This window comes from Carica papaya, chromosome 6 (genome assembly GCF_054855325.1).
Source record: "Carica papaya isolate Zhongbai chromosome 6, ASM5485532v1, whole genome shotgun sequence".
In the NCBI taxonomy this organism is placed as follows: domain Eukaryota; kingdom Viridiplantae; phylum Streptophyta; class Magnoliopsida; order Brassicales; family Caricaceae; genus Carica; species Carica papaya.
The window spans coordinates 37,090,478-37,116,670 of record NC_142314.1 but is presented as its reverse complement, the minus strand read 5'-3'; the positions used below and the strand labels follow the sequence as shown (position 1 = coordinate 37,116,670).

The 26,193-nt window shown below is 34.8% G+C and overlaps 1 protein-coding gene across 3 annotated transcripts in view; it reads right to left on the bottom strand.

Annotated features, from left to right (window-relative positions):
* GSL10 (glucan synthase-like 10) overlaps positions 1 to 26,193 on the bottom strand; it is a 57,817-nt gene that overhangs the window by 585 nt on the left and 31,039 nt on the right. For 2 of the 3 annotated variants that reach the window (XM_088221911.1, XM_088221910.1), the window contains 31 exons: positions 26,072 to 26,121; positions 25,528 to 25,614; positions 25,245 to 25,330; positions 25,105 to 25,129; positions 23,112 to 23,206; positions 22,849 to 22,930; positions 22,504 to 22,661; positions 22,295 to 22,415; positions 21,035 to 21,132; positions 20,860 to 20,950; positions 20,616 to 20,776; positions 20,407 to 20,516; positions 19,732 to 19,860; positions 12,638 to 12,706; positions 12,379 to 12,556; positions 10,682 to 10,784; positions 8,472 to 8,591; positions 7,014 to 7,129; positions 6,636 to 6,719; positions 6,398 to 6,510; positions 4,543 to 4,595; positions 4,303 to 4,479; positions 3,973 to 4,020; positions 3,260 to 3,418; positions 2,971 to 3,084; positions 2,799 to 2,887; positions 2,530 to 2,688; positions 2,346 to 2,448; positions 1,526 to 1,645; positions 631 to 681; positions 363 to 545 (listed from right to left, as the gene is read on the bottom strand). In XM_088221911.1, the coding sequence (XP_088078037.1) occupies positions 363 to 545; positions 631 to 681; positions 1,526 to 1,645; positions 2,346 to 2,448; positions 2,530 to 2,688; positions 2,799 to 2,887; positions 2,971 to 3,084; positions 3,260 to 3,418; positions 3,973 to 4,020; positions 4,303 to 4,479; positions 4,543 to 4,595; positions 6,398 to 6,510; positions 6,636 to 6,719; positions 7,014 to 7,129; positions 8,472 to 8,591; positions 10,682 to 10,784; positions 12,379 to 12,556; positions 12,638 to 12,706; positions 19,732 to 19,860; positions 20,407 to 20,516; positions 20,616 to 20,776; positions 20,860 to 20,950; positions 21,035 to 21,132; positions 22,295 to 22,415; positions 22,504 to 22,661; positions 22,849 to 22,930; positions 23,112 to 23,206; positions 25,105 to 25,129; positions 25,245 to 25,330; positions 25,528 to 25,614; positions 26,072 to 26,121 (3,332 nt within the window). Of the gene's footprint in view, positions 1 to 362; positions 546 to 630; positions 682 to 1,523; positions 1,646 to 1,951; positions 2,109 to 2,345; positions 2,449 to 2,529; positions 2,689 to 2,798; positions 2,888 to 2,970; positions 3,085 to 3,259; positions 3,419 to 3,972; positions 4,021 to 4,302; positions 4,480 to 4,542; positions 4,596 to 6,397; positions 6,511 to 6,635; positions 6,720 to 7,013; positions 7,130 to 8,471; positions 8,592 to 10,681; positions 10,785 to 12,378; positions 12,557 to 12,637; positions 12,707 to 19,731; positions 19,861 to 20,406; positions 20,517 to 20,615; positions 20,777 to 20,859; positions 20,951 to 21,034; positions 21,133 to 22,294; positions 22,416 to 22,503; positions 22,662 to 22,848; positions 22,931 to 23,111; positions 23,207 to 25,104; positions 25,130 to 25,244; positions 25,331 to 25,527; positions 25,615 to 26,071; positions 26,122 to 26,193 lie in introns of those variants that run through there. The other variant, XR_015821342.1, reaches the window with a different exon arrangement.

The window sequence follows — 26,193 nt, the reverse complement described above, 5'->3', positions numbered from 1 at the left end:
ACCTAATTTCAGTAAAATTAACAATAGACTACTACGAACCCAGACACTACTAAAATGTCTAGTCGAAGTTGTTTGGATTCCAACAGCTGAAGTTTCTCTTAACTGGGGTTAAAATTTTTACATCAAAAGATAATGTTGGGCAAAGCATCCTCTAAGGACCTTTGGGATCCATAATTTTGATGTATGAATTTACCAATGCAGGATGTAGTATCTTACTTTCTGCTCCCATGATTAAACCAAATAACTAAATGACAAATATAGCCATTCACATATAAGATTTCTTTTCTTTCATCTCGTCTAGCCTGGTGAAGATGAAGACAGTTATTTGGAGATTCAAGAACTTTCAGGTGAAGAGAACTTACAGAAAGAATTCCCCATCCAGTAGGTACAAATGCTAAGATGAATGCAAATATGTCTGTAACTGACAAGTCTGTAAATACAACTGCAATGGCTATACCAGCCAGGGCCAACAAGAACAAGATGCCTTGGACGAACCGCAAGACAAGCTGAAAATTAACAGACATCTTCTGGCTGAAGGTGAATACCTGTTAGACCGACGAAATGAGGCGGGATTTAGAACAAAAATAATAAATACATTTAGAAAATAAGAAATCCATTCCATGTACACACCTTGAAAAGAACTATAAGTCCAAGAAGCACAATCCATGACACTCCATACACCTACAGAATACCCAAATAAGGCATTAGCATTAGAAACCTCCTCTCACTGTTTGGATCACAACTAAGATCAAGGAATCTGCGCAGTGCACAAATCACATCTATAGTTTATAGGGCTTCAATGTGAGAAAATAAAATCTAAAATGAGGATAACAAATTAAAGTAAAATACAAAGAAAGTTGAAGATGCCGGTACTAGTTTCAACCAATAGCTCAAAATTGCTTCCCCAACAAAAACAGGATAAAGACAAGCACAGTGAATATTGCTATATACTGAACATCAAGAATGGACAGTTAATGAACCAGATGCCTCCCCAGTGAATATATAATAACCCATATTTACAATTTCCTCATGCTTAATTAGAGAAAAACCAGAAAAAATTAATAAAATCGCACATTAAATGTCAGGCATTATTGGCACCACAACATTTAGCAAAACAAGTATATTATCAAGTATGAAGCAAAAGTAAGCCGGTCTAGTTAGAAGATACTGAACTTCACGTCACCCACCGCCAAGACTCCTAAAAAACATGGGGTCCACAGCACTACAGAAATAAACCACCAACTCTGCCAAACAAATCCCTAAGCTTTCAAATAGGTGATTTACTGTGATGCAAATGAAAGAATAAAAGACAGATGGAAATTTATCTATTGCTTTTTCATTTTTTTAATGGTAGTCTTATGAATCAAAAGATTTTCTTTAACAGATGAAGAGGACCAATTCATAAGATCATGTAATGGGAACCCTAAAGCTGCTAGCATGATAGATAAAAATACAAATATATTGGTTTTTTTTTTTTGAGTAAGGATATATACTGCATTTCGGCGATAAGAAAGAGAACTGTTACCATCAGTGACGTATTGTTTCCTTGTATATCCAGCTTGTAGACAACTCCATACTGGAAGATAAAGAACCTTAGGCTTAAGATAGTCTCCACTATCCTCCCACTCAACGTCCGAATATGAGACTGTATATGAAGTGTGTTAAGACATGACTTCAACAGGATATGACAAGAGTGTAACCAAATACCACAATTTAAGCAATTCGTCTAAAACTTAGAAATATCTAGAAAATCTAAAAACTTTGCAATAATAAATACAGTGGAGCTCTCCAGCAACATGCATGAAAAGAGATAAGGCGTATAATTTTCCAAAAGAAGCACCACCAACCACTTTTCTTTTCTTTTTTACATTATCCCCTTTAAATCAGGCAGAAGTTAGGAGTTGTTTGTGAACAAAACAAGAGAATGAAAACAACAAAGGGAATAGCTGACCTTGACTCGATTGGATATATTGCTATACCCCCAGGCTGTCTTATCTGTGACCAGATAATCATGTACAGTTCTACAAACAGGCAATTCTACAAATCCATGTCTACTAACAACAAGATGATTTACAGCTGAGGACCATAGTGCATGGGATTAAATACAACTGCATTCATAGAAAAGATAACTGAGGATTATATGTAATAAGAACATTCAACCTTAACAATGACTAAGAGGGGGAGGACACTCCTTTTAGGTTTTTCTCTTGCTTACTTTTAGTGAGAAAATTTTCAAGAGTAATAACCATAACACACTGCTTATGTAGCATAAAAATTTCCCAATACATCATGAAGATTTCAAGAAAAAAATCAACCAGAAGGCTAATTCAAGAAAAAGATAATACCAGTTCTTCATCCCACCAAGCTTCCCAGCTTTCTTCTCCTTTAACTCCAATTCCACCTCTATAAAGAAGCCAATTTGTCCAATCTCTGAAGTCTTCCACTGTCCTGAGAAGACAGCATAAATAGTTAGTAAACAATGTGGACGAGAATCCAACATAAGGAAACACTAAAAGACAAGATTCGTACTTTTGCCATTCAAATCCAGAAGGATTGAACAAATAGGGAGCAAAAAGCCAAGAAAGAGCCATAAACCAACTGCTGACTGTAAGAAGAATGTAGGAAAGTGCACCGCCCTCATTAAATCCATATGCAAGGTATATGACCACCAAAAGCACAACTTCCAATCTGTAGCAAACAGAGGAAATTAAATCGCTTTCCTATCTTTAGGTTCAAGTAAATATATAGCCAATACAAACATTCTTTGATTGAGAGAGGAAAGAGTAAGAAACACACACCCTTTAACAAAATGACTGCGAGAGTAAAGCCTGTAATTTTCAGAAAATTTAATATGGCGGACGACAAACCCTCTACCAGTTGCTTGATACTGTTAACAAACAAAAATTTAATATATTATGCTTCTAATAAAAAAATAACCAAACTAATAAAAAAGTGAGAGAGAAATCATACCCTTGCACCACCATGAAGAATTGTTCGACCAAAATAATGTGTTCTAGTGCCAAGAGAAAAAGTGAAGAAGACAGTGCAGAGCTGAAGTTGCATTGTAACAAAACTGACAACAGCCTACACAAAAGAACAAGGGTAAAGTTGCTTCCCAATGCGAAAATCAACTGTAAGAAAACATTCAGCAAAAGAACTAGCAATGCAAGAATAAAAGACAAAGAATCCTGGTCTAGTCAACACAACAGATGCAAGAATAAAATACAAAAATGGCACGAGGAATGTGACAGGCAGTTACCCGAAGAAATCCTTGTTCCAACACGAAGCCTAAAATCATTGGCACGGCAGTAAAAACACCAATTTGAAAGAGGAACTGTGTGTTTAAAGCAGCACTCAGGGAGGTGTTGTTTAGTATATTAGCTCTTACTTGGATAGTTTCACCAACACCAGACAGTGCCTGAGACAATATCAATTCCATAAAGGTGATTCAAAATGATTCCTACCAAACATGAGCAGACATATAAGTGGAAACTAGAATTGCATGTCACATAAACATGAAACATACCACGCATGCCCATTGCACACAAGTTATCAAAAATTTATTCATAGTTCTTGCACAAGCTAACTGTTCTCAGTAATTGTTTGCATAATGAGATCTAATAAAATAACATGGTTGACACATCTTCCCTAGCCTGGTCAGGGTCTCTCCTTTTTAGTGGAAGTATAAGATTCAATCCCCATACAGGATATATCCTTATTTAACAAATATGTTTAAAGAGAATCTTATGCATCAATTTTCTAACTTCCAATGATTTCAATACATTAATTCAAAGGTTTTAAAGTCAAATATCAATAAAATATTCTTCAGTAAACAAAAAATGATTAGCTTACTATAAAAAAATTATGACAAAATATCTGTCCTTTGAGAGCAGCAAAATTATGAAGAGATCTAACATGGAGAATCTCTAGCGTTATGAGAATAACAACTTTAAAATAAGCGATGCAGCTTACCAGATATGCCTTTCCATAAAGGAAAACATAGACGGTCAGCACCGTTAACTGCAGAAAAAGGAAAGGAGAATAAGGGACATTACAGGATATTTTTTTTCTAACAAGAAAAGAAGTAACATTCAGAAAATGCACCAAAGGGTGACTATTTGCAAGAAAAAACTGTTAAAAGAATCTAGAAGTTCTCAGGATATGAAAGTAAGATTATGTACAAGACGATATTCATAAGAAAAAAAAAATGGATAACTACGGCCAACTTATGAAAGTTCTAAGCTAAATGTTCTGAGATATATATATTGATTAGTATCAAAATACTTCTACAAAGCCACATACCATTGTACAAAAGTAGAAACCAACAGTGCTAAAGTAGAATGACATCATTCGGAAAAAATCTAACAGTTGACCGAGCCTGTATACATCCCGACTGAGAACCTGTTCACCATTACCACCAGCCACCTTCCCTTCAAACAGAGCAATCTGGTTGAGCCCCACATCTCGTCCTTTGCCCACCTGTAAATTCAGTGAGAAATTCAGTATTGCATAAAAGCATAAATATTAAAATTTAAATTATACCTGAATATACTCGTGATGGGTAACATTTCCTTGGCGTAATGTTGAGTTGAAACCTGTAAATTATTGCAAAAATGTAAAAGAACTCAAAGCACTAAAAGTCAATATATTATATTAGTTTAATTGGGAGTGTTTATAAGCTCACTGAGAGGGTTAGAGATAAATAGTTTCAAATCCTGGATCTTTTGTTAATGGGTCATCCTCTTTATCCAATGGAGAAGTTTGGAAATATTATTGATATTTTGATTAACATGTAAATATTTTTGTACATGGATTGGTATCCCCTTCGTACTTGTGAATGAATTATACAATACTTTTTACTTAAAAATTTATGTTACTTATCAAAAAAGAAGATCTAGATTTCGAATTCTTCCACTAAAAAAAAAAAAATCCAACCATACATCTAGAAATCCTTGCAATCCTCTAGAAGCTCGCTATCGCTGGACAGTGGATGATATTGTCACAAATTAAGAAAGGTTAGCGAACCTAACCTGGAGGACATGCAATAGCCAGACTATATGAAACATCACTTTCTCCTTGCTACATCTTTGTCTCCTGAGTTGCCACAGAGAACAGTGATTGCCGATCTACAATACAATCACTATAAAGGTTGCGAATGAAGTGGTGGAGGCTATTAAGAAATCTTCGGTTCTCTTTACACGTTATAAAGCCTGACCAAGCCCATGGCTGTCTTACAATTAAGCCAAAAGCATCCAGGGATTCATACTCCGTAGACTTACTTAGAAGGCAAAAGGTCAAACCCCAAGACCTACTAGCCTCTGAGAACTAAAATAAGAGATGATTGGGGGATTCATAGTCCCAACGACCAAGGGGCATCCATTTATAATAATCTTCTCTCTCTTCCTCAATTGTCCAAGGTAAGAAATCTTCCCCAAACTACTTCCTAAACAAAAATGCAATTCGGAGGATGCCTTGCCTCCTAAATTTGCTTCCTATGGAACCTTAGAAGCTTTTCATTTCAAGAGCGACAAATTGTTTTAAGAAGATTTCACTAAATATTTTGTCTTTAGCTAAAAACCACATAGGATAACCCTCCCTCGAGATATTAAATTGATATTCGCCAACAAGGCCATCAAGTCCAAGAACTCCACAACCTCCTAACCCTTATGGTTCGTAGAGAGCCGAAAAATCCACATCATCAGACCTGCATATCAAAACCCATCAAATCAAAGACTGGTTCTTCTCTGTCCCTGGCAAGAGCATATTCATAGGCTAAGCAACTCCTTAAGAGCGTGTCTCCACACCACCTAGTCTCCTGAAATTCCACTGCCTTATGCTACCATCCATAAACTCCAGAACACCCAAAACATTGTCCAACTCCTTGCTAATCCACCGTCATGTCCCACTATTTCCTTTTTTATTTGCTTATTAATTTTATACTTCTGTATTTTTCTGTGGTCAGAGAGTACTTTTTTTCTCCCACATATTCTCCGCCTCTAATTAATCCCTGATTTTTCTTCTCAAATAACAGAGGACTTTAAATAATAATTAAAAAAAAGTTCTTTTTGATATTCTAGTTGTTTTTGAATTTACGAGCACTCCATATTGTACACTAACTATTTATGTAGACCATAGAAGCCACATAAAATTACAACTATCCAGATATCTGAACTTTTAAGATAAAAAAACTACTTCAAATACGCCCAAATTAGATTATGGGATGTGCCAGAAGCTTCCAGACTATGTGTTTGTCCGCTTATTGCTAGCTAAATCAAAATATCTTCAGGTAGTTGCTTAAGAAAGATTATGAAGTCAGGAGCATTGCATTGAGGCTACAAATTGCCTATAGACACATAAACAAAGCCCTTATTATATCTTTCAAACAAACTAGTCATACCTGCAAAAATGTCTTCACTGATGTTGATAACACGAGAAGCCTTGCTGATGCCACCACGTGTTATATGGAAAACTCTGTCAAAAACATCTGGATGACCGTAATGCATACGGATCCTGAAAATTATAAAAGATGTAAATGTGAGTTATCCGAGTTGGACGAATCTTAGAAAGATCTCATAATAAAAATAGTGAGGATTTTCCAAAAGCTACTCAATTCAAGGGGTACAAAGAGAACATACTTTAAGGGATTTGCCAAAGTACGCTGGCCTAGAGTGACAAAGCTAGTTTCTTGATTTGACATGAATGAAGCTAAAGAAGAAACACTGCAGATCATTGCAAACAATTAAGAAAATGAAATCAGTAAGTATTTAGCAGATTTTCTTTTTATTTCTCAATGTAAAAAGTATATATTTTTATGAAGGAAATAGGACAAAGAAACAAAATAAAAATAAAAAAAGAAAACAAAATAAGCAAACGTTTCTAAACTAAAATGGATCCCAATTCCTTTCCAGAATATAAAAAGCAATCCCTGATAAATTCATGTGCCTCAGCCCATAAAGAGGGCATAAACAGCATTCTGTACCAAATAACATGAGTCTTTTCTGTCAAAATTTTACCTTCCTGTAAACACATGTTCCCTGACACCAAGAATGGTAGGCGGACGTATACCATGGTCACAATGAAATTCTTCAAGAAGATTTCTCATCTTCAAGGCTTCCTCAAAATAGTTATCCTACAAAGTAGGAGAAGAAAAGGCATCATTCCAGAAAACTAATAACTGCAAAACTTAATTGACGTTCTTTAATTGCAATAGGTCCTCAAAATAATTCATCAAGGCAAAAGGCATTGGTGCAGCAAACAAATAAATACAACTTAAGCTGGTAAAAATAATTCATTAAGGAGGTAAAAGACATTGGCGCAGCAGACAAATAAATGCAACCTAAGTCAGTACTCAAAATATCAGAAAAATATATTTCCAATTGTTAATAGGTGTAAGAAACAAAATCTCTAAATTCATTTTTTTAATTGATCGCTCTTGATTGATTGAGTCTAGTCAAACAGGACAAATGACGATAACAGAGAAGAAGCTGCAGCACTTTCAGAGGGGGAAGCACACAAGGCTGTTATTATTATTATTTTTTTGACGTAAAAAAGTGTGGTATCTATCATTCACAAGCACCAATGGAGTGTGTTAACCCATGTACAAAAATATTTACATGTCAATCAAAATATTAATAAGGTATGCAAAATCCTCCATTGAATAAAGAGGATCTCCCATTAGCAAAAAACCAGCATCTAGAACTATCTTATCTCTAACCCTACCAAAGTTATCTTCCACCCCTCAAAAGTTCTCCTATTTCTCTCTTTCCATATCACCCAAAAAATAGCAAGAAGAATGAGAATAAAATATTTCTTTCCTCCGCTAATACCCTTCCACGACAAATCCTTTCCCTCATCGAACTAGCCATCACCCAACTGATGCCGAGTAACATATAAACCAAAGTACTAGGCTGCTATTGTTATATAACAGTATAGCTGGTATACATCTTGCAAGACAAGTATACACCCAGTAAACCACCGAGAAATGCACCTATTTAAGAGAGAAAATAGAGAGCCTCTTTCTAATATCAAGAAAGAACGCCTGCGGAAGACTTACAGGCAAGGAAAAGGAGGAAATTTAGTAACTAGGATGTATCTGAAACTCAAATAAAAAATCTTTTTGCTTGATCAGTTATTCCTTTTATAAATGTATTAGTTCAATGTCAGCATACTTCAAGCATGGGAAAGTCAAATTTTCCCATATTGAAAAAAAAAAACCAATTATCTCATTAATATTACTCCAACAAAACACGCAAGTTTTAGTACAAGATTGAAACACCTTTGTAAAATAGCCAAAGACCTCCAAACAAGACCATGAACCTTAACTCAAAGGGAAGTAAAAACCTGGACCCTGGCACTCCTTTCCAACCACAAAACAGCAATATAACAGTTCTTCAACGTGGTAAATTTTTGTTTAAAACTAAGGATACTCATTCAACAAGAACAAATGAACAAGAGCTTCACCAAGGAATCACCTGGTTCATGTCAATTGTCTGAACTGCATTTCCACGAGTAAATACGATTGCATGGTTTTGATTCTCAGGTTTCCCTTCACCAAGTTTAGGATTTCCAGGTAACTTTATGGAGTAAATTTCCTGCAAAACCAGAAAAGCTCAATATGAAACCATTTAACATTAACAAGAGCTTCAAAATTTTTATTTGAAATATTCTCTACAAGCATAATATGATCATCTGCAGTCCAGAGAGATTTTAATCAGCATAAAAGAATCAGGCCACTGAAGAGAAAACAGGATTTAACATTAAGTAGCATGATAAAGGAATTGGGAAACACAAGTACTCAAACAAAACGAAAGACTATAGTTTTTGAAAATGAATAACACTACAGGGCTACAATTTAATGAAAATGTCGACAACTTGATCCTACATAAAACCATCTTACCAGGTGACTATCCAACAATTTCATAATTTGAAGAATGGAACAAGATCAATTTTGCTCACATCTAATAGCTAGTTTATTTGGGCCATATCGTTGGGGCAACAGAATTTTGACTTTCAATCAAAATTATTAGAAATAGACGGACATGAAGGGCTCTCAAATGTTTGGATATGCAAGAAAGCTGGAGACAATAAGATGGGAGTGATTGGAGTTTTCTTATCCATAAATATATATTTATTTTACAAATTAAAATGCAAAACCATTCAAGAGAAACCATTAAGGGTAGATAAAGCAAAATAATGAAATAAAAGAAATCAAAAAGGTGGATAAAATGTTATGAGCCATGTGGCTACAGGTATGATCAACATGGCTGCTAGCGTGGGTAACATATTGCTGCCAGAACAAAATCATTCTTATAAAAGTTATCTACTACTATTTAACAATACAATTAGTAATTGGTATAACTGTTAAGTCAGTCTCTAGGATGTGGATGTAGGTACTTAGGTGGTTCCTACAATGTGCGAATAGTTACTTCTAAGGAGAAATTGTGTTTTCTTGCTTAAAAAGAGAATTGTAATTTGAACAAGATTTGTTGAAAAATTTGTCAAAAAAGTTTCTTGAGCACAGATCATTGGGTTCTCTCTTAACGATGCATACTAATAAAAAAAATTCCTTAATTATAAAACAAAAAAGAAAATTCAGTAATTTTTACTTCAAAAAAATAAAATAAAATTCCATAACTAGATCTTAAGATGGGACCATAATGTTTTAAAAAAAAAAGGAAACAAAAGAAATAAAGAAGGTAAGAAAGTGGCCTTGTTGGCGAATATCAATTTAATATCTCGAGGGAGGGTTATCCTATGTGGTTTTTAGCTAAAGACAAAATATTTAGTAAAATCTTCTTAAAACAATTTGTCGCTCTTGAAATGAAAAGCTTCTAAGGTTCCATAGGAAGCAAATTTAGGAGGCAAGGCATCCTCCGAATTGCATTTTTGTTTAGGAAGTAGTTTGGGGAAGATTTCTTACCTTGGACAATTGAGGAAGAGAGAGAAGATTATTATAAATGGATGCCCCTTGGTCGTTGGGACTATGAATCCCCCAATCATCTCTTATTTTAGTTCTCAGAGGCTAGAAGGTCTTGGGGTTTGACCTTTTGCCTTCTAAGTAACCCTGGACGCTTTTGGCTTAATTGTAAGATAGCCATGGGCTTGGTCAGGCTTTATAACGTGTAAAGAGAACTGAAGATTTCTTAATAGCCTCCACCACTTCATTTGCAACCTTTATAATGATTGTAGATCGGCAATCACTGTTCTCTGTGGCAATTCAGGAGACAAAGGTGTAGCAAGGAGAAAGTGATGTTTCATGTAGTCTGGCTATTGCATGTCCTCCAGGTTAGGTTATCTACTACTATTTAACAATACAATTAGTTATTGGTATAACTGTTAAGTCAGTCTCTAGGATGTGGAGGTAGGTACTTGGGTAATTCCTACAATGTGCGAATAATTACTTCTAAGAAGAAATTGTGTTTTGTGGCATAAAAAGATAATTGTAATTTGAACAAGATTTGTCGAAAAATTTGTCAAAAAAGTTTCTTGAGCACAGATCATTGGGTTCTCTCTTGACGATGCATACTAATAACAAAATTCCTTAACTATAAAACAAAAAAGAAAATTCCGTAATTTTTACTTCTAAAAAGTAAAATAAAATTCCATAACTAGATCTTAAGATGGTACCATAATGTTTTAAAAAAAAAGGAAACAAAAGAAATAAAGAAGGTAAGAAAGTGACCTTATCCTTTCCATTGATATCAGCCTTCACAAGTTTTGAATAGTATTCGGTGTGTGCTCTCCCATCAACAACATCAATGAAAGCAACACGAAGAGCTTCATTTCTGAAAACCGAATTAATGAAGAGATGTTAGCAAAGCATTAGAAAGATACCGAAATAATGGAGAGATGTTAGTAGACCATTAGTAAGATGGAAGGATAGCCAAAAGGAAGACGCACAAGAAGTGTTGCGGTGAACTTAGGGTTCCCTTGTTTAGGCTTAGAGAGAGAGTTCTTCTGCTTAAGTTAAGCACTGGCTCAAACAAACCCCACTACTTCTCTATTCAACTTAAATTAAATTAAATTAAATTATTTACGGATATACATTTTAATTTTTAATTTTCACCATTCAAAATCATCATTAGCACCAACAATTGGAAGTAAATTATGGATTAGAGTCAAGATAAGTGTATTCTAAAAACATACACTTCACCTGCTATATAGCACAAGGCCTTACAATTAACCCCCCTAATTTAGTCAACCATTAATTATTCATCAGTTAACTCATCCCACTATTTTAAAACCCCAAAATACTCCCTTACTAAAAAAAACTCATTCTACATGCTCTCTATATATGTTTTTAAAATATAAAAGTACTCCTAGTTTTTCCATTTAATTTGCATTAACTATTTGGTAAAGAATTTTTTTTTCATGGACAAAATAAAGTACATTAATTATTATGTTAAAATCTGTAATTTTTTTTAAAACTAAAATATATTTTCGTTATGTTGAATAGCAAAATTATTTTTTAAAACCGAACTAAACTGAATAGATAAAGTGACTCAAGTTCATTCAATTGATTTCAGTTTGCAACTTCAAAAATTTATAGCAAATTGAAACTATGTAATATATCAAAATAGAATGAACATTAATATAATTAATACCATAAATTTAATAATTCAACATTATATTTATAAATATATAACATTCTACTAATATAGATATTATATAATAAGTAGAAAAGATATTTTTAATGTTAACTGATTAGATTAACCTTAATGTATATTTATGTTGGTTGCTGTAATCATATAGAGGCGTAACATTGTGATTTAAGTTTCAGTCATTAAAGTTAACATTCTATTTTTTTTTCAAATAAAAAGCGTGAAACTGTATGTTGATATAGGTACCAAAGGGGATGTTGCCCATGTATAAAATTTACAGGTCAATTAAAATATCGAAAAGGTTCTCTGAAGTTAACATTCTATGTTGGTAAGAGAGGTGGATGTTTATATTTTTAAAATAGAATAGGGTACCTGTAATATATGCAAAAGTAGAGTGTGTTTAGTATATCACATTTTTATATAAAATAATTATTATGAGATAATAAATATAATTTGTTTTTTGTAACATAAATTATAAAAACAAGACATATTTAACAACCTCTAGTTTTGCATATCTTTGTTCTATGTAAATTAAAATTTATTCTTATACCCATTTCAACTAGTTCACATTGGATGCCTTAAGTCTATATTATAGTAAATTTACCACCTCCAACTGTAAACAATAAAAAAGTACATTTTAAGTTCAGACTAAGCTTAATATATCCTAGTTGATAGGATTAATACATCCAAAACTTCTCAATCTAGAGATGATTTAAGATCTGAAGCTAAGGTGCAAAACTAAATTATCAAGAAGACAACAAAATCTATGAAACATCACCTTTGCATCAGCATTGCAATATCTGTTGCTTCAGGCTTCTGGTCCTCCTTCTGTTTTCCATATATTTGACAGGTAACAACATAAGTAAACTTCAGATCTGCCATTGCCCTGGCCTCAGGAGATAAATCAAAACCTTGAGTATCCGATGCATCATTAGCAGAAAGTCCAGCTTCCATATCTGAAATTGCAACCTAATAAGGTGACTAATAGTCAAAGCAAGAGGCCAAGAAGTAAGCAACACAAAATTTTCAATGCTAACCTCCTGCAGCTGTTCCCTCCAAATAGCTTTGAAGCATAAGAGCCTTTCGGTAATACATCATTCCCCGAACTGCATATTTCAGGAAAGCAGATAATTTATCACTATAAGAAGAGATGTAAGATTACTTGGCAAACTTGTGGGCTCTGAATGTAACTCAAGGAAATGAATGGAGATGAATGAATGTAACACATGCATACGGAATATCAGAAAATGGATGGCATGTGAGGAAATTATTTCTGCATACAAAATTACCACGATAACTACCATATTCAAAAAAACACCTACAAGGTCTTCTTCATTTTGTTTTCTGGAACAGCTTCTCGTACTTGAGAACAGATTTGACAGCTATCTTGTACTAAAGTTTACTTTCCGTAGGCTAGTTATGGAGGATTTCTTATTCTCATTCTGTGTACAATCTCCTCCTCTCTCCCTAATAATACTTTTTTTTGTAGCATATATTCACATGGAAAATATTAGATTATTTATCACAATGCTTGACTTGGCCAGTACTACATTAAAACCTGCAGATAGTTTGAATTTTGCCACTAGTCTATTGGGAGGTGATTGGCGTTAATGCATATCTAATAGATCAACCTAATAATGGAATTGCTAATGTAGGACAAATAGGATTGATTTTTCCAATTAAAGATTTCATGACAAAAGCCTAAACATTACACCTATACCCTGTTTGGATGTTTTTTGTGGTGGATAATTAATATACGGTATTGTATAGTAATTGCACAAAATGATAATGACAAAATTATATCATGCTTGGGAAAATGGTGTATTAATATATGATAAATGCAGTTGTTTTATTTGAATTGATAGAATGATATAGTTGTATATTCAGTCAAATTACCAATTGGCTCTTATCTAATTGTATATAATATTAAATAGAAAAAAAAATAAAAAAATCCATTTAACTTGTAAAATTATTTAAACTATAATTTTTAATGAATTTTTTTCTTAAAATATCAAAAAAAAAAATTGTTGTAAAGAAAAAAATTTAATTTTTTATAGATAATATACAAAATTAATTTAAAACTAAAAATTTTTATTTATGATTATAAATTGAAAAAAAATAGAAAAAATTATTTATTATATAATATTTCTTATTATCATATTTATGACATCAATGAAGTAAATACATAAATTTTATTGAGAACAATTTTCAATTTTACTAATTTTTAAATAATTAAATACTTACGCACATTCATAAATACTTCTTATTTCAATTATCATCTTATTAATACGTACTCATGAATATTTTTATAAAAAGAAAAAGAAAAAAATGCGTAAATATAAGAACTTTGAAAATATTTACCTATTTCAATCTTTTTTTTTTACTTGAGAATTTTTCGTTATCTTCTTTTTCTTTTATTTGCAGAAAAAGAAAGGAAAAAATGAAAGGTTACTAGATGAGATTGAGATGAAATCGTTGGCAATCTACAAACATGATCCTTCCCAACTGCCACCCTCATGGGGTGCTCTGGTTCAAGAACGTTACTTAATATGTTCTTACTGTTATACCATGATGATAATATAACGATGATGATAGTTATTTATAATAAGGATTTAAAGGAAACCCAGATCTCATCTCATAGCATACACATTATCATCATCATCATCATCATCACCATCATCTATTATCATCATGGTACAACAGTAGGAACATAGTCAGTAATGCTCTTGAACCAGAGCCGCCAATGAGGGTGGTAGCTGGGAAGGATCATGTTCATAGATCATGAAATCTAAAGAATTAATAATAAGATTTATACTGCCCCAATTAATCTACATATAATAAATATAGTGTAAATTTTATCTCTTATCATTTAATAAACTTAAAATAAGATTATTGAATTTGTGAGTAGATGCAATATTTAGCTTTGTCCAAGAAAAAAAAGAATGAATGCTTATATACGTATATTTATACAGAAAAAGGAGAGATTACATAGAGATTAGGTAACTTTTATGTACAAATTAAGAGAGATAGAATGTAATTAAAATAATGTCAAGATGGTTTTTGCCTTGTCCAGAAAGAAGCCTTCAATCTCTCTATCTATAGCTACACCAAAGGCAAAAGACTAGTATCAAACCTTGACTACTTTCCATCTCTAAATCTGGAATATCACCATTTTCTTCCCATCTAAGTTACTTACCAGCAAGAAAACATCCATTTGTATTCCTTTATGTTTCAATCATTCCTCTCTCACTCTGTGTTCCACGATTTGCTTCACCAAGATTCCATGGACAACCTAGACCTCACCAAACAAACACCAATCAGAAAGGACCAGATGGACTCAGATTTCGCCATTAATAACATGCAAGAACAAGAGACGGCACTGTCAGTGCTCGCCACAATCGAAAGCGAAATTGAGGATGAAGATGAAGAAGAAGAAATTGGCCAAGGCAATGATAATTACTACGGATACTTCCAATGTTACGATTTCGACGACGAGCTAGGGTTTCTGGATAGCAATTACAGTGATGAAGATATGGATGATATTGAGAAAGAAGATGAGACTGATCCAGATGAATTATCTTATGAACAATTGATTGCTCTAAGCGAGTTTATTGGGGTGGAGAAGAGAGGACTGTCGTTGAATCAAATCTCGAATTTGGAGTATGAGATTGGTGGAATAATCGATCGGTGTGTGCTTTGTCAAGTTGAGTATGAGGAAGGGGAATCGCAACAAGCAGAAGCTAACTCATGAAGCGAAGAAGTGGAATCGGATGAGAAGAGAACGATTGCGGTGAAGAAAAAAGTAGGTCAGGGAAGAAAACAAAATTTGGGTTTTAAGAATAAAAGGGGAATTCACAAATATTTATGAGGGTAAAACGGTAAGAAAAATATTCAACCATCAAAAACTACCGAATGGGTGGTTTGAAAAATCTTGACAAAATGGAAAAATAATCTAATCACCAAATATCACCCAAACAACCATACCATCTTTTTAAAAGTGATCCAAACAAAACAAAACCATAAATTATCATACCGCACGTTAATTACCCATCATCCAAACATACTGCTAAAGTTTCTTACACATCACATATAAGAAGTTTTAAACATCGTTTTTTAAAAAAATATGCTAGAATATTATAAAACATTCTCTGTATATATTAGTATGATTATTTTTTCAAATATATTAGCATAATAAGGAAGAAAATTAATAGGATAATTTATGTTAGTTGCCATATATAAATTCGTCTTTATGTATATATACTCCTAACCCTATTTGAATGAAATACAAGAAATATTCATATATCTTTTTCCTAACCTTTTACATAGTATCAGAGAGAGGATTGGCGTTTTAGGGGTTAGATTAGACCAGAGCAAAAGTGGGGTTGATTAACCCCATCTCGACGCCAGAGGAAGTTGACAGGATCAACCTTCAACCAGTTCAGAGTGCGGCCAGCAAGGTGATGTAAGCAGAGGAAGCGAAATGAGCGAAGGAAACCAGATCCGTCGTTTCAGAAACCAAATCTATTGTTTCAGTGCGCGATTCCGCACGAAGACAAGCCAGAGAGAAGGCCGTTCAGCTAGTTCTGAGTGCACAATCCTTCTGCACATTCTCAAGCACCCATCTCGATTCCAACAGCTCCCCCACTCTTATGCCACCTCCTCCTCAAAAGACTCTTCCCTAACCTGCAACGCCAACTCCGAATGATTCTCATCATCATCCCCTACAGCCTCCATCATATACCCCTTTGGTGAAGCCTCGACCATTTGTATAGCCTCACATAAGTCGTGCTTTTCAATCTCGTGACTCAAAAATTGTACATCACTATTCATCTAGTCGTCACAAACAACAACACGACACTCTTCAAACTTCCTCCTCCCTTATTCCATCTCATCGCTCTATCCCTCTCGCACCCGACTATCTCCGTTTCAAGAATCACCTTGTTCACATATAAAGCTTCCATCTCCTTCCCCCCTCCTTCCCCTCAGCTTCGAGAAACTACACACAGTCTCAAGAAACTCTCCTTCACCTTGATTGTTACTGAAGAACATCGACGACTCGTTCTGCATGTCTCCCTCATCCTGTTTTTCAAAAGTTAGGGCACGACTACAGTTTCGGCCTTCCCCAGCCGTTCCCTTAGACCCTCCACGACTTGAGCCCCTCTTATTTTCACTAGCTTGTTGAATGGGCCCATCACAGCCCGTCTTCCACCTAATATTCCATGCATTACGAATAGGCCTCCAAGATGGGTCGGCCTGATCATCCCCCATCGCCCATTTTCTTTTTTCAACCCACATATATCTCTGGCCCGATTCCAACCCCCTTTTCATCTTGCTTTTCAAGCCCGATCCTTTGCGCTTAAGCCCATGTTCTACTTTTTCTTTATTGAAAAGATTTCAGAATTTGTTGTCTCTTTTGGATTTCAAACTAGCCAGTTCTGTTTGCGGGTTAAAATTTCTTTTTCTCAACCTGGTTTGTTGCCTGCACTGATTGTTTAAGGGTTTCAGCGAACGATTCACAAACTTTCTATTCCAATCGGACCACCAACTCCACATTGTATCCAAGACATCTAACTATGGCTGGCATTGAAATCTAGAGGTTGCTTATTGGGGTCGGCTTTGCCTCTATCACCTCCAATCTTCGTTCCATCACCTAGTCTGAAGGCACTAACTGAATCCCAACCACCTCATAAATCACCTCCATCATCTACCACCATACGCCTGCCTTCGTTTCCTCCGGTAGAAAGATCTGGGTACTCCTGCCTCCCTTCTCACTATTCACCTCCAACACCAAAAAATTTCCACCCCCATTCCTAAATAGTGCCATCCATAACATGCGCCAATTGCTTCGTCAGCTCTTTCCCCACGTCTCCCAGCCTTTCTCCTACCGAAACTCCTTGAAGCAACCCCTTAATCATTCCACCTCTTCCTTTTGGTGAAAAATCGAATTTCAAAAACCCCTCCAATTCTCAAAAATCCTTATCCCCTTTCCTTCTGCAACTATATCGATCGTCTTCTGCTCCATCGCCCAAAATTTTCATCTCCCCACTACCATGCCCACTCTCTATGGGCGATGCCGCTCATAGTTCGGTGACATCTGCTTTCTATCCCTCTTGGCCTTCTATTCTCAATCTATCCCAAACTACCAATTTTCCATCATAGCCAACACTCATAGCTATTTGGGGCTTGAAGGGATGAACATCCAGAACATAAGTCTACAAGTAAAGCAAATACAGTAAGTTTTTAAACATTGTTAAGATTTTGATTGCATCACATAGCTAGAAAATTATTGAATAACCAAATATTAATCTCTAAGAGATTACAAAAAATACTTAACTGATGTTAAATAAGTCTTTTCCAAACATAGTAGGAAAATGCTACTCCTAATAAGATTATGAATACTACCCTTGATACAAATAGGAAATATAACTAAACACCTCTACTTTTGCAGAGACCAATAATAGCTGGAGTATTTTGCACTAAATATGGTATGGATGGTAGGGATGGAGGATTTGTATTGTAAAACTAGCTTATGGAGATGGATTAGTATGCAGTAAAGTTTTGTTTTAACACTAGTGAAGTTCAAGGTTGGAGAGGACACAAGACAAGTTCTCACAAGGACTACTGGTGTGGAGAGAGTCCTTTACCTACGTGGTTTTATTCTCTTCGGCTGTAAACAAAAGTGCATCTATCTTCATTATAGTAAAAATTCGATGGGTGCTCAATCGATTCCTTACGAGATGATAATCATGTTTTGCCCACAGCCAAAGGCGGGAGATTTTTTGGTGAAGCCCAGATATAAGAATTTTTGTAGCCAAAATGAAGTGGTTTTTAGATTCCCTTGGAAGCACAGTTTCAGAAGTAAGGCGACCCCATGACAACATGAGGTAAAATTCTTATAATGGACGAGTTAAGAATGCAAGAGAAAACCATTATCAACTGCTTCTGTTCTTGCCTTCAGGATTGTGAATCCTCTAACCATCTTGAAGTAGTGATCTTCCTACTTTAGGCCTTCTCAACTTACATTTTGCTGCTTCGAGTTTAATGACAAGTGAACTATGGTCTTGGCTTGGTATTAAAGCATTTACATCTACAAGATCACTAGTTCTATACCCTAAGTAGTTTGTGTGCACAGCATCTATTTGACCTTGTGAGGATTTGCAGAATTATTTAGACCTTTTGATTTTTTATGTATTCTAGTCCTTTATACATGGTTGGCATACCTTGATGCCTGTTTATAAATACTTTTTCATCTTAAAAAATGTTGGAGTTTATAGTCTATCCTAAAAACTATAAGCAGTTGCCAGCCTTATGAAGGCAAAAAAAACTGAGCCATGCAAAATGTTAGTAATTTCTTAGCACTTATTCCTGTAAAGAGGTGGAGAAAAAACAAGATACCTATGGTCCAAAGACCCAATAAGGATCTTCACTTCTTTGATACACACTTATTCACACGTATAAGAAGAAGGAAGTTGAAGAGGTGCCATGATTCATATAGCCTCAATAGAAAACCAGGGTTGGTTTCCAATATCCCTGACAAACAGCTAAAAGCGAGCAAACAAGATTTCCAAAATAAGAATCACTTAAAATGTAATCATTATGGGAAGCCGAGCCATACTAAAAGGCATGGTAAGAAGCTACATGGCTGCGAAATAGGGGCCAGGGAAGTAAAAGAATGAAATCCACAAGACCCCAGGGAAACCTGTCTGAAAGTATGGAAGCACCCAAGATAACTAATACAAGGGATTTGCCAATGGTGCAAAGCCAAAGGCTTTCGTTGTCTCGATTAGAGTCACACTAAGCAGCAGTTGCGGATTCTAATTTTACCAACTCTGGGGTTACTCTCCTTGCCAATTATAGTACTGATGATAACCCATTCCATAGATTCAGAGCACCAAACCACATGAGGAGCTTTGCAAATGAGTTTGTATCTTATTTTCTATGTTCAAGAAAAAGATGTCATAATCAGTTGTATGCTGTAACATTTCAACAGGGATTTAAAAGGAAATTTTCATTTTTTTCCCCTTGACAAGAAAAAATAAAGTAGATTGAAGCTTAATACGGGAAATTGAGGTAAACAGGAATAATCCTTCAAAAACCTGAAAGCAAAATAGGTATAACACAAAGGACTTACCAGTCCTCGCAAGTGTTTGCCCACGATAAGAGGCCCAAAATCGAAGTTCAAGGATTTCTTTCTCATCGAAATCTTCCTCTAATTCATTTTCATTGCGATGAATTCGTGCAAGGAAGTTCTTCCATTCATCTATGACATAACACAACAGATTAGATTTTCATTTTACTATTCAAAAAAAGATTATATCAGAAGAAGACAAGGTACAGGGGAGGAAGACAAGGAATTCTTCAACCAAAAACAAAAGAAAAACGAAGAAGGATAAATATAAAATCACTGTCAATATGACAACGCAATTAAATCACTTTTAAATTTTTTTTTTTGTGATAAACATTTAAATCACTTTTTAATATGATAAAGACATCCATGAAAAGTACCCATATGCCTTAGTGCATAACCAAGACAGAAATGCCAACCTAGGTTATGGTACACGTCGACATTCACAACACAAGAATGATGATAATGAGTAAAGCTCAAAGCACAACAAGAATCAACCAATGTACGACACAAAAGAGTTAGTGAAATCATTCTAAGTCACAGTGAAGAAGGCCATGCAAGTAAGCAAAATCTAGCAGTTACAAAACAATATAATATGCAAACACTCAAGCAGATCTAGACAAGCAACATTGGAAGATGGTAACTTTCAGCTGCCCACTCAGCCAAATGAAGGGAAATTACCTGGATATATTTTCTGAAGGTAAAACAAAATTGATATTCCATCTTCATTTTTCCTCGTCAGTTCAGCCATGCTATATAGAACAATCTCAGAATAATATGGCGTAAACACACTGCAAACACATGTAAAAGATATGAGAAAGGTATATTGATCAAACAGCTTGTACCACAACTTCAAATGTAAAACAAATTCTGCAAGAAAAAGGACTGACCTAAAGGATAACATTTCGCGTACAGGCTTTGCTGCAGGCATATCCATGAAAAGAGAATTTGTGAAGAACTCCAGCCTTCGTCTGGCCTCAAGATTCTTAGGAACATTGGAAGCTGAATCTTTGATTGTCAATAGAGAATACAACCTTTTTATCTGCTCTATCTGCACATTTGCATTACTGACATTCATGTAGAAAAGAAAAACAGAGGGAAAGAACAAAGAAGAAAGAAAATAGGCCTTAATACCAATTCACGATCTTTGGGCCACTTTAACTTTGCAAATAGACGACCTTCAGTCCTTGCTTTTGATAACAGATTCCATGTTTCGTAATTTTCCCTGGAACATTTTTCCAATTTTTTTGGGGAAAAGAAAAGATAAAGCATGCATCCACAAAACCAACAAGTAGCAAGACTGACATACCTCATATTTATTGAAAGCACATCATGCCTCACAACATCATAGAGATCTTGGACAGCCTTAATGGCACCTTTTTCTAGCTCAGGTTTTTCTTTCTCTTTCTGTGCAATAAGTATTTGAAGCACCATCAAGAAAAACACCCATGGGAACTTAACAACATTTCAGAAATATTGTAAAAAAAAAATTATTTCACAAACTTATATCATAGTCCAGATAACCCAGTAATTATCACTCTCCAGAAAGGTTAAGTTTTCCATAACATGAAAGCACATATATCTACATAGGTAAATTAACAAGTTGGAAAAGGTGGGAAATATCATTAAATAACTTCTAGTATCAATCTTGACGAAATACAACGCCGACCAGCTCACAATAAGATAGAGAAAACATACCAAATTTCCTACAGAGTGGGTTGTGTAGCTATAAACAATCAAACGTGTAATGACATAAGAGGGCACTTACTTCATGAAAATCAAGAGTGCAGTTGTCTTAATGAAATTACATACTAATGATCAATAAATTCAATGAACATCTAAAAACAACCTTGCATTTTTACTGAAACAGTTATAAATTTTCCACCCCATAAGCAATACAACATATAAGCTAATCATATTTTCCCTTTGATAAGTAAAGAAATACTTTTAGAACAAAAAAAGAGAAGGGTCGAGAACAGAGAATACAGAATCCTCCTAAACCATAAAAAGAGCAAAAAAAAAAGAAGAAAAAACAGAAAATGGCACAACAGTTGATATTAAGGACAAATCCTAGTGCCTTTACAACAGAGCCAAAGAGGCATCCTAAAAAATTATTCTGCCTCACAGAATGGATAGGTGAAAGAAAGATCATCAAAAAGTCCAGTATTATGTTCCAAGTAAGACACTCATAACCCAACAAAAGGGCACCTAACAAAGCATTGTAGCATTTTCTCTCCCCTAATGAAGAGAGAAGAAGCACTCAAGGGAAAGGAGGGACTACACATGACACTAAAAGCATAAAAAAACCTGGATCAAAGTCTCCAACCCACCTCATTGTGAAAGAAAAGATAATAACAGACATACAAATTCCTAAAACGCACAACACAAACATCTCTTTTGCATTTCTCCCAACATTTCACTAGAATAAGTCTGAATTCTAAAACACCCAGACATTACAGAATGCAGAAAGACAAGAGCACATATTACGGACAGACTACTATCTCATAATAGGCACTTTAAACAAATAATTTTACAGCTTCCAAATGAGAATGGAAATTATGAAACTAACCAGGACTCCCATTAGTGCAGTGACTCTTGAGATAACAAGTGCCAGCTTATTTAGCTGAAAGTCATCATGGATACTCTTTTTCTTTATACTTTCTTCAATGTCTTCATAAATCCTTTCAACCCTGAGACAGTAAACCACAGTAACACGAAAGATTCATCATAACAACATTAGACTATAGAAAGGAGTGAGATATTTTAACAATAACCTACCACATCCTCCCTTCACCTTCCAATATTTGTGTCAAGATAAGTTTAAGGGAATGATAGCACTCCTCAACTGCATACTTCATATAGTCATCTCTGGAGACCCTTTCCCAGAGTTCTAGTGAGTCTCTACTCTCAACAGCAATATCTTTAGCCAAAAATATCTATAAACAGTATAAAAAATGATATTAAATTAGGTTGTAAAAATTAAACTCTTGAATAACTTCCAACAAAAACATTTAAAGCAAAGCAATTACAAAAATAATTCTTAAGAAAAGTAGAAGAAGAAGAAGAATAAAAATCAAACAATGAAATAATAATTTTGACAATAAAAAAAAAAAAAAAATTGACCTTGCTAGCAAGAAGAAAGAGAGGCCACTGAACCAATGGAAGCTTCCCAGAATTCTTAGGCATCTGAAGCAACTCCATTTCCCTAGTAGGACCGATGCAAAATGAAGAAATAAATCACAAAAACATACAAATAACATAAGTATATATATGTAGAAGAAACAAAGAAAAAGAAACTAATAAGATTCACCAAAACATTAATACGAAAGAAACAAAGAGCAGCTACCAGAACAAAAGCAAGAACTAGTAAAGTTTCCAGAACTTACAAGTCAGTGATATAATCTTCTTCCCTTAGGTTTTTAATTATTTCATTCCAAAAAGGAGAGAATCTAGCAGCATCAACTTTGTATTTGTCCACAACCTTTGAAGAAACAAACAGTGCATGTTACATTATTTTTTCGATAGTAAAAAGGAGTTACATTATATAGTAGACACGAAGGTGGTGCCAGTCACGACAACAGTGTATATGCAAAAAAGTTACCTTGCATAAGCTAAACTTATAGACCGACAACACAAACAAACCACTTAGATCACCAGAGCATAATGGAAGAGCCACCATGTCGCCCAAGAATAAAAGAAGTTGAAGCTTTAAAGCAGCAAATTAAAATATTGAAGAATCTGACCCATCAAACCATTCATCAGAGAACCATGACTTAGCAGCATGGACATACACTGGCAAATGACTACAGGCATTACGGCGTAAATTAGCCGAAACATCACTACACCAATGATGATGGGTTCTGTCGCAAGAACATGTCCTAATCAAACAATTTACAATTCAACGTATTGCAGTCTAGATCAACCTAAAGTTATATACAGGTGACTAAAAGCACAAAACAGAGAACTATAACCTGTTTCAATCATAAATTAAATGGTCTGGTTAAAAGAACATTCTGGTTGGAAGAAGTGCCCTTTATCAAAAGGTGGGAGACTTGGTCTTATCAAATGCTCCCTTTCTAACTTACCAGTCTAGTCCTTGTCCTTATTTCTATCCCTGCTAGTATGGTTAAAAGAAGGGATACACTACAAAGCAATTTCTTTTGGGGGGAAAAGGATGATGTGAAGAAATTTCACTTGGTTGCTAGGGATACAATTTGGAGGCTGCTGAGTAAGGTCGATTTGGGCATTAAATTTATTGAAGATTTCAATAAGTTTGTTGCTTCCTGAATGAAAGTGGAGATTCATCACCAACAACAGTGCCTATGGAGGAGGTTGGACAGTTTTTCTTAACAACACCATATCTGTGGTGAGAAGTGGGAAAAAAATAAAATTTCGGTATGACCACTGACTTGATGGGAAGCCCCTTAGGGGTGTCTTCCCAATATCTTCAATAGTCAGTTTCAAGGAGATGAAGACTATTAATCATTTGGAGGTGTAGAGTGGTGGAATTTGATGGAACATCCCTCTCCAAAACCTCAAAGATTAGGAAATTGATGGTCGATTACCCTTCTCATGCTTTTGGAGAAACAGGCCATTGAACAATCCAAGAAGGATATCCCTTGCTAGAAAATCTCTAGAAATAGATTGTTTCCCATGGAAACAAGTGCGAAATGCAAAGCCTCACCTTACATTGCCTATTTCGCTTGGGAGGCAAATGGGTGTGGAATTATAACTTCGAATAATCAGAATAAGAGAGGAAGGCCCTTCGCTAGATATTATCTATTGCTTGAACAAGGAGGACTCCCCAAATCATCTTCTTCTTCAGTGTCCCAAGAGTAGGAGTAAGAGATTCAGCACTTTCTCTTATCAACATCAATTGGGACTGGCTCCTTTGTTAAGAATGAATGGGTGTGGAGTGGTATTGCTTCTTATAAGTTTACGAAGAATATTATTTCTATTGTTCCTCTTTTTTCTTTTAGCTTATTTGGAAATAGCATAAAAATAAAGCTTTACACAGCCTCTCATTCCCTTTTCATGAGATAAGAGATAATTTTTTTTCCTTTTTGTGTTTTGCTTAAAGGGCGCCCCATCTTTGATGTTGTTGATATTCTGGATATCTTTGATCTTCTCTCCAGTAGAAGGCCGTAATTTCTGTATGTCTTTTGTATCGGGTTGCAACCCTTGATGCTCTACATAGAATGTTTTCTTTCCCCGAAAAAAAAAAAGAATGTGCTAGTGATGATTTTTCCTCGACAAGCAAATACTTGTAACATATTATAGCAGTGTATATACTAAATAATTATTTACAAATACTTGCCAGCACAGTTAAAATAGAGTCCAAGAAAGAAAATTATAACGTCCAAGAGTCATATGATTCACCTGACCAGAAGAGGGATTAGAAGTCCTGCAAATAGGTAGAAAAGGAAATGAAGTCAGCAAAATCCTTAAATAATTCTTACTGTTGAATTCCTATTTTTAGTTTTACTTTTTATTGAATAAATACCAAACAAAAAGCCAACCTGATTTGGAGAGGAATGTGAAGAGTTCTCATAAAAGCACCAGGAAATTCCCCAAAATGTTTGTGGATGGCATCTAAAGATCTTATCTGAGAATAATTACACAAAAGTATAGTCTTAAAGCACCAACTTAACTGAAGGCAAGTCATGTGAACAATGTGAAAGACATAAGAGATGAGAAATCTTGAGAACATTAAGGGATAATGAAGTCACCGCGTCTTTGCCATAACAAAGAGAGATTTTGATGTTAAACAAGTAATACAGGGAATCAGAGAAAACTATTTACCTCCCCTAGACGGTCTCTAGCTCCAAGCAGGAAACCCCAAACAGCAGAGATAATAGTGTAAAAGATGTGGATATCTAACAGATAGATCTGTAGCAGAGTGACACACAGAAGCAATCAGTGAAAGGAATGGAAGACAAGTAGAGGCCCATTTACACACTCAACAGTGTTCGTCTGTTGACAATATTCCTATAAATGCATCAAGGACAAGACATACACGTATAAATATGTGCATTCAATTCTTAAAATATACTTTGCAATGGACAAAATTGTGGGGAAAATTTTAAGAAGCCTTCTAAGAGTGACACAAAACACTAATTTTCTACAAGCTTCATAGTGTATGTTGAGCTGAATTCCTGAACTACAATAGATGTATCACTGGCCCTACATGTGTTGTGTCTAAAAGTGGCATCAATTTTCCAAAAAGAAAAGCCTTTAACATATGAATGAAAGAAAGAAATACATGCTCAAGTAGAGACAGAAATACACATGCAAGAACACATAAAGACAAAAGGACAAATGCAATTGTGCAGGATTTCAAACTTACAGCAATCACTGGCGCCCATAAACTTGCAACAGTCAGTGCATTATGATTATCTGCAACCAGAGATATGTCGAATGAAACAGCATCAGACCACTCATATTCATAAGAGCACAAAAGATGACCAT